This window comes from Paralichthys olivaceus, chromosome 16 (genome assembly GCF_024713975.1).
Source record: "Paralichthys olivaceus isolate ysfri-2021 chromosome 16, ASM2471397v2, whole genome shotgun sequence".
NCBI lineage: Eukaryota > Metazoa > Chordata > Actinopteri > Pleuronectiformes > Paralichthyidae > Paralichthys > Paralichthys olivaceus.
Window position 1 is genome coordinate 956,131 of NC_091108.1, and position 10,462 is coordinate 966,592.

General features: G+C 43.5%; 1 protein-coding gene across 1 annotated transcript in view; it reads left to right on the forward strand.

Annotated features, from left to right (window-relative positions):
- Positions 1-5,988, forward strand: part of kcnq3 (potassium voltage-gated channel, KQT-like subfamily, member 3) — a 49,896-nt gene extending 43,908 nt beyond the window's left edge. Inside the window, exon 16 of the mRNA XM_069511507.1 lies at positions 214-5,988. Coding sequence (XP_069367608.1) covers positions 214-921 — 708 coding nt within the window. The 3' untranslated portion in view covers positions 922-5,988. The remainder of the gene's footprint in view (positions 1-213) is intronic.
- Positions 5,989-10,462: the final 4,474 nt, after the last annotated feature.

Below are 10,462 nucleotides of genomic sequence, written 5' to 3' on the forward strand. Positions count from 1 at the left end.
GACATTATGAAAAAGGTAATGTTGTTTTCCAGCTTTACAGGTGTGAAACCAGAAAACAAGTACAAATATGGTGTGTGTATATTATTTTTTTAAAGACCTGGGTGCAGGCAGATGTTGGGGAAGGACCTCCCAGTTGTTCTGGAGTTCAGCTCTAATATGATGCTGTTGATCTATTTCCAACACACGTACTACAGTATTTCCTCTCTGTCTCAGGTGGAGGACATGGAGAAGAAGTTGGACTTCCTGGTGGACATGCACATCCAGCACACTGAGCACCTGCAGGTGGACTCCGCGGGTGCAGCACACATGACACTGGAGACCTGTGATCCGACGGGGAACGGTGAGATCAGACGGGTGTTCTTCAACTACGCTGAGGCGTTTCCCCACATGTCGTACCAGATGCCTGTCAACAAGGGGAATCCATATTATGGCAGGGGTGGAAGAGGAGGTGGGGAGGGGAGGGGGTTAGCAGGAAGAGGCTGTGTACCTCCAGATCATCAACCCCCGACGTCACACCTCTACCAGCACAACCCTCCAGCTGCCATCCCCACCTACACTGAGCGTCCCACAGTGTTGCCCATCAGCTCCCTGCAGGACTTGTCAGTGGGACTGGGCAGGACCACAGGGGGGCGGGGGGCTGACTCCCCTCTCTCGATGCTGTCAGTGAACCATGAGGAGCTGGAGCGCTCGCCCAGCGGGTTCAGCATCTCTGGGGAGCGAGAGGGGGAAGAAGGGGAGGATCTGTCGACGGGGGCAAGGGTGGCAACTGGGGACGGCAGCTGGACGAGACCCAGGCCGAGCTACCTGGCGGAGGGGGAAACAGACACAGAAACAGACCCCTTCACTCCCAGTGGGGGGCCCCTGCCTCTCTCCTCCACGGGAGAGGGATTTGGTGACGCTGTGTGGAACACGCCACCTTGAGGGATTTGTGTGACTTCACAGAAATCCACGACTCTGAGTTAAGACCTTTAATCCAACCCATGCCTCTAAACCCAAATCAGTTTGGGTCAAGTCTCTGGACCACACTTGGAGTGCAGGTGGGTTAATCCGCTGCTGCAAGGTCAAGAGTACGGTCATCGACCGTCAGAGGCACGAGGATCTCATCAACTGACCACCAGTCCAGACAGAGCCATGCCATCGAGACTGCCCAGAGAAAAAGGGAAACCAGTTTGTAAAGTTCAACTCTGTACAGCGCACTCTTTGCAAAACTTTAGCTAAAATAAAAGGAACATTAATATACATACTATATACACCCAAAAGCTTTATCGCTGCAAAGCCAACCGCACTGCATGTAACGCATGCAACTTTTAGTGTAGACACTGCAAAGTCCAGGATATCAGGAAACGGAAAAAGAGATCGAATGGATACATATACTTGCTATGCCATTTTGTAACACTTATTTTTTTATATGAATACATTTTCATTGTTTTTTGCATGGTTTGCATGATAATGCACCATTCATGGCTGGAGCGTGATACTAGAACCAAAAGTCTCCTGCCTCTTTGTTTTGTACGTGTGTGTGTGTGTGTGTGTGTGTGTGAGAGAGAGAGAAAGAACACTGGTTAGTTGCTGGCAGACATGTTTCACCACTTCTTCTCTTCTGTCACTTTGTTTTGTCGTCTCTTGTTTTTCTCCACTTCATGCATCCAAACTTTCCACTTGAAAAGGACAAAAACATTTTTGCCAGAATTTGAAACACTAAATCTCTGCTGCTTTGTTGGCAAATGAATTCAGGGATATAAACCACCTGTAGGTCTTTACTTTACAAAGATCTCTGAACATGATGACGGCTGAGATCAGTTTATCTGATGGAATCAAATGATTCATGTTATCAGCTTTTCTGCTACTTAGGTAAAAAGGAAATGAGTGGAAGGGGAACTTACGACAGTCTTCACTTCACTTCAGACACAACTTTGTGTAGTTCACACAACACGACTTGTTGTCTCGCAGTCATTGTGAGTTTGTAGAAGCCCCAGACTGTTTTGTATGCTCACCCCGTCCTGTGCTCTGATTGGCTGTAGTTGTCCTTTAGATACTTAACCTGCCAGAAAACAAGTGACCGTCGGCGAGTCTCTCAAATTTTATCTTTCACTCTCAGATATTAGCAAATACCGATTGAACGCTGATTTGGCTTTGATCTGGGACTCTGCAAGTAGTGAATGAGGCAGGATGAAGTACAGAGAATAGGATCCCAGGAGTCCTAGGTGTTATGAATACAGCCAGCTCCACAGTGCTATCATTATGAATTCATGTTAATGTCCAGATTACAAAAAGAGCAGCACATCTTTAAAAAGTAAAAAGATGGAAAGTAATGTGCTTCTTCAGTCTGAATATTTTGTCGTTCACTGCACTAAACTGAATTTCCAGTCGTGAAACACTGACACTGAAATCAACAGCAACCCCATATTGTAAAGCGACATGTAGAGATACTCGTGTGATTGGCTGCGGAGGTTGAACTTTGAAGCCAGAGCATCACTTCACTGCAACAAGAAAATGCTTCTCAGAAGATCACGTATAGACCTAAACTTCATTTACTACTTTAGATTTAGGACGACACTGATACTGAATGTAACCTCTGAAAACCAACTATATCTACACACTTGAATTATTACACAGTTATAGCATGTTCAAGCACCTTCAGAGTCAGGTGACGTTTACAGAGGAGCCTCCACACCGGGCTTCAGTCCCCGCTGTCCTCTCCTACGTTCAAGGCTTTTGACGAACACCTTCCAGCCAGTCAGAACTGAGCTGGTGTAAAGGTTGTTTGAAGGCTAACCCAGAGGTTAGCATCACCTGGTTAACTCCATACTATACGTTCTGTTGGGCAACATCATCTTCACAAGTTAACGCCACTTTATTTTATTTCTGAAGATGCAACAGTAGGACAAAAGCTTGTTAGCCTAGAAAGGTCACATGATTTAAACTTCTACAAAAATAAACTTAGCAGTAGTTTGGAAGCTTCGAAACACAAACTCTCGTGAGTTGATCGATTTTCATTTTTGGCGCGATGACGTTTAATGTCCTCCTCAAACCGACTCGTTCCTGTTGAAATCAAAAATCTGTCAACTCCACAATTTAGACATGATCAGAGATATGAGGTATGTTTGCATACATCACGTACACATTACATACGGCCTCATCTGGCAAACTCCACCCGCCCGGTGCTCCAAGCAGGTTAAAGCAAGCGCTACATCATCCACTTGAAACCCGGTGTGGAAGCAGTAATTAGTAAAATTGTCAAGGTGAACCAAACACTTATTATCTTACTTATATTGTTATTATCTACTTAACTACTTGTATTCCAGTTACTATTACAGTATCGACTGAAACCCATTCAATTCAAACACCACATCTAGATACAAAGATCATGATGATATATCCCTGTAGACATTCATTCATTGTGCCTCTGAAGCAGGAAACATCAACGCCGTCATTCTGTATTTAGTGTTTCCATCATCTCCACCTGAGCACACACACCGGATCAATGAATGTCAATCTCTGTCCTTCTGCCGTCATTTGTCCTTTGTTGAAAGTAGCTCACAGCTCCGTGTTGCTTTAGTTACAAAAGGTTTCTTAGCTCTTTGACTCTTTCGGCTCATTCACTGAGTTCAGACTTGATTCCAGCTGCACAGAAATGTAAAGGGAACGTTTCACTTCTCGTTTCGTTGGGTCGTCAGTTTTGTTTATCTGTTCTTCTTCCTGTTCACGGTGGAGTCGCTCAGTCTCGTTTGGGTGACTTTATTAACACCAGTGGTTTTATTGCCTCGTAAAAGTTCCGTTACATTTACAGAAACTTCCTTTTGAAATGTTGCTTCCTTCCTTTCTTTACGGGCATTTATCAATATCACCGGACTCGTGAAACGACATTGGTATATTTATGGTCACATGGCTAACTACTGTTAAATCAAACATTTAAATATTTTGTAAATTGTTGAAGAGAATAAATTGTCTTCCAAGACACAAAGATACACTGGGGAAAAAAAGTGATGCTAGCAAATGCAGTTGATCTGAATCATTGTAATCTATTACTCCCACAAACCTGGAATGAATCTTCTCAGGAAATGTAAAACAGTTTAAATTAAGTTTTAGAAACAGCACACTGATTTTTCAAATGAGCCATAAAATGTCAACAGTTATTTTCTTAAAACAAATAAACCAAATTATTATTAATTAATGTTTTTTTTTAAAAAGGGTCTTTAGACGATTGTGTTGTTGCACATGATTCCCTCAAGACTTCAACAGGAGAGCGAGCATTACTTTTTACAGTGAAAACATGTTTCCAGTTACGTTTCCTGTCCACTTTGATTTTGTGAATTGTTTTGTGTTATGCTCGGACATGATAATTGGTTGTTTTGCTCTTTGTGACCACATGTTCCGCGACTGACACATGTTTGAGCTGCACACTCAACTCTCGTTTATTGGAAAATAACCCTTTAACTGTTACTTGGACAATCAGCATTAAGCTGTTTTCAAGAAGTGCGATGGAATTCAATGTAAATGGAGACAAATTATTTCTATCATTTAACTTTTAGAATTGGCAGCGTTGTCCCTGGTGGTCGTTTTAAACCTTTAATGATTTGGCCAGTCACATGTCTTGTCAAGGTTATGGTGCTAATCCTGTTCCAACACTTTACTGTCACGTTATTTTCCCAAGTCATTCAAAATGCTTACGTATGAATTGTGTCGAGTCTCAGTGACATTTATTTTGGTGTTGCCTCCGTTTTTGGGCTCGTACCTTAAACCTCTGGCACTAAATAAACTTCACCATCTGCAGACCTGCTATCCTCCTGCGGTCCTGAAGACTTTTCTCTTCTGAATGTAGAAACAATTGTGGAGAAGCTCGGACATGCAGCAGTTTGTTGGACGCCTGCAGGAATATAACTCACAAAAAACTAAACACACTTATTTCACTTCGCACCACATCAGAACAGTTTTTAAAAAAATCTAAAACTTTGTAGGTGACGTAAATCTAAATCCTGCCCCCATCTTTCAAAGCCATAATCTGGACCTTATATGAATCATGTATGTTATGGAAACAAGCATTTTCCACTCACTGTTGCCCTCTTACACGTGTACCTAACATGTGTGTCTTTTACTTTCTTGTGTGTGTGTGTGTGTGTGTGTGTGACGTGTCTGTCTGTGCATCGATTGTGAATGCAAAGGAGCACTTTATGGCATCTGTGTATTCAAGAGGGCAATAGTGCTTGCTGTGATTATTCTGTTGAGGTAACTGCAAACCGAGCAATGCACTGATCGACACATTCTACATAACCTGTCATTTTACAGACATTTTGATTGCTATAAATTATTTGTGCCTTTGCCTTCTGCAGTACGTTTCATTTCAATGTCATGATTTTTCGGTGAATGCTTTTCTCGCTGTGGCTGATAAAAAACACGGCTGTTGGTAATATCTGCGTGAGCGGCTGCTTTTACACGGATCTGAACTCTTGCTTCCAGTCTGTCAGCTACAGACTAAACACACCCTGGATTTATCCCTGTGCTGGGTTAGCATATAAAATTAAAAGTATGACTCTGGGTGAGATGACAAATAAAGACATTTATCTGACAAAAACGAACTGACTAAATAGTTCTCACCTCCATGTCGTCAATAAACAGCCATTAGTTGATCAAATCTTTCAGCAAATACAGCTCAAGTGTCACGATAGAGGTCCAGAGGAGAACAAATATTACAAAGACGTCTAAATCGTTAGCCTGTTGCTAACAGGGACGCTGGACGTCAGTCAGACTTGTTGCTGAGAGAAAGTCGATATAACAACATCGTTTTAAATAAAGTGCAGCAGCTTGTGATTTTTGTTTTAATTAGCTTTAGGTTCAGTTCATTTTTAAGACAAATCAAACTTGCTATTACCACAACTGAAATCTTTTCAGTTCACGTCCAACGTTATCGACACGACGTTTCTGCATCAGATGGATCAAAAATACTCTGAATATTCTGAAATTATTATTATAATAATATTATTATTATTATTTCCCCCCCCCCCCCCCCCCCCCCCCCCATTTCATTTCCTGCCTGGATAAACAGCATCAATGACATGTAGAAATAGTGCCAAAAACTGCCAACTGTTTTAAAAAAAACTGCCTCACATTAAATAACACAACATTTCTATTTAAAAAAATAACTAAAAATAATTGAGTTAAGATGTTCAGAACTATTTTTTATGTCCGTGTGTGAATGCAGCCATTCTGCTTTGGGAACAATATTGGATTCAAAAGAAAACACAGACGGGCGGATATTACTCACAGCTTCGTGTGAGCTGAAGTGACAGCAGCTTATTTTCAGTCGGAAACAGTTTCGTTGTTCTTAGGTTTCGTTTTAGGGGAAGTTCGGACAACTTTACACTAGTGGCCTTCAGAGCTGTGCATCATTTCTCTCATTCCAGTTCATTTCTATTCTCTATTAGTATTTTCAACATTTCGTTTCAATGATATAATATGCAAATGTATTATTACTTGATTTTTTAATTTTTTGTCTTTTCAATTGCACCAGTTATTAATAAAGTATTGAACTGACCATTGTGTGAGTGGACTTTGTAAAAAGGTAAATATTGATGAAGTCGAACTGCGGAAACCTCAATGACTGTAAACAGGTTTAAGAAGAGTTAAATGGGCGTTAGCTTGTTAGGGTTAGGGTTACAGTTAGAGTAAAAAAGTACACGATATTTTTGAATAACTTTTTTTCCGAAAGTCGTAGAGACTCGGGCATTTCACACATAGTCAAGGGGAGACAGCCACGCACCCACACCAAATTTCAGCCCGTTTCGAGCAGGCAGGGCAGAGTTATTCACCCTAAGGTGAATAGGGTGAGGGCTGAAATGAGGGTTAGGGTTAGGGTTAGGGCTGCAATTAGGGTTAGGGTTGCAGCCAGGGTTAGGGTTAGGGTTGGGGAGGAAAACCCATTGAGAATTGAAGATTTTCTTGAATAACTTTTGTTCTGAAGGTCGTAGAGACTTGGAAGTTGGTTCCATCTGAACTAATGTGGGGATGCCCGATCCATTGGTACCATCCCCGAGCTTCTACGACCTCCGGAAGGGGTCAAACCACCAAATCTCAAAGAAAAAGTACACGATATTTCTGAATAACTTTTTTTCCGAAAGTCGTAGAGACTCGGGCATTTCACACATAGTCAAGGGGAGACAGCCACGCACCCACACCAAATTTCAGCCCGTTTCGAGCAAGCAGCGCAGAGTTATTCACCCTAAGGTGAATAGGGTGAGGGCTGAAATGAGGGTTAGGGTTAGGGTTAGGGTTGCAATTAGGGTTAGGGTTGCAGCCAGGGCTAGGGTTAGGGTTGGGGAGGAAAACCTATTGGAAATTGAAGATTTTCTTGAATAACTTTTGTTCTGAAGGTCATAGAGACTTGGAAGTTGGTTCCTTCTGAACTAATGTGGGGATGCCCGATCCATTGGTACCATCCCCGAGCTTCTACGACCTCCGGAAGGGGTCAAACCACCAAATCTCAAAGAAAAAGTACACGATATTTTTGAATAACTTTTTTTCCGAAAGTCGTAGAGACTCGGGCATTTCACACATAGTCAAGGGGAGACAGCCACGCACCCACACCAAATTTCAGCCTGTTTCGAGCAAGCAGTGCAGAGTTATTCACCCTAAGGTGAATAGGGTGAGGGCTGAAATGAGGGTTAGGGTTGCAGCCAGGGTTAGGGTTAGGGTTGGGGAGGAAAACCTATTGGAAATTGAAGATTTTCTTGAATAACTTTTGTTCTGAAGGTCGTAGAGACTTGGAAGTTGGTTCCATCTGAACTAATGTGGGGATGCCCGATCCGTTGCTACCATCCCCGAGCTTCTACGACCTCCGGAAGGGGTCAAACCACCAAATCTCAAAGAAAAAGTACACGATATTTCTGAATAACTTTTTTTCCGAAAGTCGTAGAGACTCGGGCATTTCACACATAGTCAAGGGGAGACAGCCACGCACCCACACCAAATTTCAGCCCGTTTCGAGCAAGCAGCGCAGAGTTATTCACCCTAAGGTGAATAGGGTGAGGGCTGAAATGAGGGTTAGGGTTAGGGTTAGGGCTGCAATTAGGGTTAGGGTTGCAGCCAGGGTTAGGGTTAGGGTTGGGGAGGAAAACCTATTGGAAATTGAAGATTTTCTTGAATAACTTTTGTTCTGAAGGTCATAGAGACTTGGAAGTTGGTTCCTTCTGAACTAATGTGGGGATGCCCGATCCATTGGTACCATCCCCGAGCTTCCACGACCTCCGGAAGGGGTCAAACCACCAAATCTCAAAGAAAAAGTACACGATATTTCTGAATAACCTTTTTTCCGAAAGTCGTAGAGACTCGGGCATTTCACACATAGTCAAGGGGAGACAGCCACGCACCCACACCAAATTTCAGCCCGTTTCGAGCAAGCAGCGCAGAGTTATTCACCCTAAGGTGAATAGGGTGAGGGCTGAAATGAGGGTTAGGGTTAGGGTTAGGGCTGCAATTAGGGTTAGGGTTGCAGCCAGGGTTAGGGTTAGGGTTGGGGAGGAAAACCTATTGGAAATTGAAGATTTTCTTGAATAACTTTTGTTCTGAAGGTCATAGAGACTTGGAAGTTGGTTCCATCTGGACTAATGTGGGGATGCCCGATCCATTGGTACCATCCCCGAGCTTCCACGACCTCCGGAAGGGGTCAAACCACCAAATCTCAAAGAAAAAGTACACGATATTTTTGAATAACTTTTTTTCCGAAAGTCGTAGAGACTCGGGCATTTCACACATAGTCAAGAGGAGACAGCCACGCACCCACACCAAATTTCAGCCCGTTTCGAGCAAGCAGCGCAGAGTTATTCACCCTAAGGTGAATAGGGTGAGGGCTGAAATGAGGGTTAGGGTTAGGGTTGCAATTAGGGTTAGGGTTGCAGACAGGGCTAGGGTTAGGGTTGGGGAGGAAAACCTATTGGAAATTGAAGATTTTCTTGAATAACTTTTGTTCTGAAGGTCATAGAGACTTGGAAGTTGGTTCCTTCTGAACTAATGTGGGGATGCCCGATCCATTGGTACCATCCCCGAGCTTCCACGACCTCCGGAAGGGGTCAAACCACCAAATCTCAAAGAAAAAGTACACGATATTTCAGAATAACCTTTTTTCCGAAAGTCGTAGAGACTCGGGCATTTCACACATAGTCAAGGGGAGACAGCCACGCACCCACACCAAATTGCAGCCTGTTTCGAGCAAGCAGCGCAGAGTTATTCACCCTAAGGTGAATAGGGTGAGGGCTGAAATGAGGGTTAGGGTTAGGGTTAGGGTTGCAATTAGGGTTAGGGTTGCAGCCAGGGTTAGGGTTAGGGTTGGGGAAGAAAACCCATTGGAAATTGAAGATTTTCTTGAATTACTTTTGTTCTGAAGGTCATAGAGACTTGGAAGTTTGTTCCATCTGAACTAATATGGGGATGCCCGATCCATTGGTACCATCCCTGAGCTTCTACGACCTCCGGAAGGGGTCAAACCACCAAATCTCAAAGAAAAAGTACACGATATTTCTGAATAACTTTTTTTCCGAAAGTCGTAGAGACTCGGGCATTTCACACATAGTCAAGGGGAGACAGCCACGCACCCACACCAAATTGCAGCCCGTTTCGAGCAGGCAGCGCAGAGTTATTCACCCTAAGGTGAATAGGGTGAGGGCTGAAATGAGGGTTAGGGTTAGGGTTAGGGTTAGGGTTGCAATTAGGGTTAGGGTTGCAGCCAGGGTTAGGGTTAGGGTTGGGGAAGAAAACCCATTGGAAATTGAAGATTTTCTTGAATTACTTTTGTTCTGAAGGTCATAGAGACTTGGAAGTTTGTTCCATCTGAACTAATGTGGGGATGCCCGATCCATTGGTACCATCCCCGAGCTTCTACGACCTCCGGAAGGGGTCAAACCACCAAATCTCAAAGAAAAAGTACACGATATTTTTGAATAACTTTTTTTCCGAAAGTCGTAGAGACTCGGGCATTTCACACATAGTCAAGAGGAGACAGCCACGCACCCACACCAAATTTCAGCCCGTTTCGAGCAAGCAGCGCAGAGTTATTCACCCTAAGGTGAATAGGGTGAGGGCTGAAATGAGGGTTAGGGTTAGGGTTGCAATTAGGGTTAGGGTTGCAGACAGGGCTAGGGTTAGGGTTGGGGAGGAAAACCTATTGGAAATTGAAGATTTTCTTGAATAACTTTTGTTCTGAAGGTCATAGAGACTTGGAAGTTGGTTCCTTCTGAACTAATGTGGGGATGCCCGATCCATTGGTACCATCCCCGAGCTTCCACGACCTCCGGAAGGGGTCAAACCACCAAATCTCAAAGAAAAAGTACACGATATTTCAGAATAACCTTTTTTCCGAAAGTCGTAGAGACTCGGGCATTTCACACATAGTCAAGGGGAGACAGCCACGCACCCACACCAAATTGCAGCCTGTTTCGAGCAAGCAGCGCAGAGTTATTCACCCTAAGGTGAA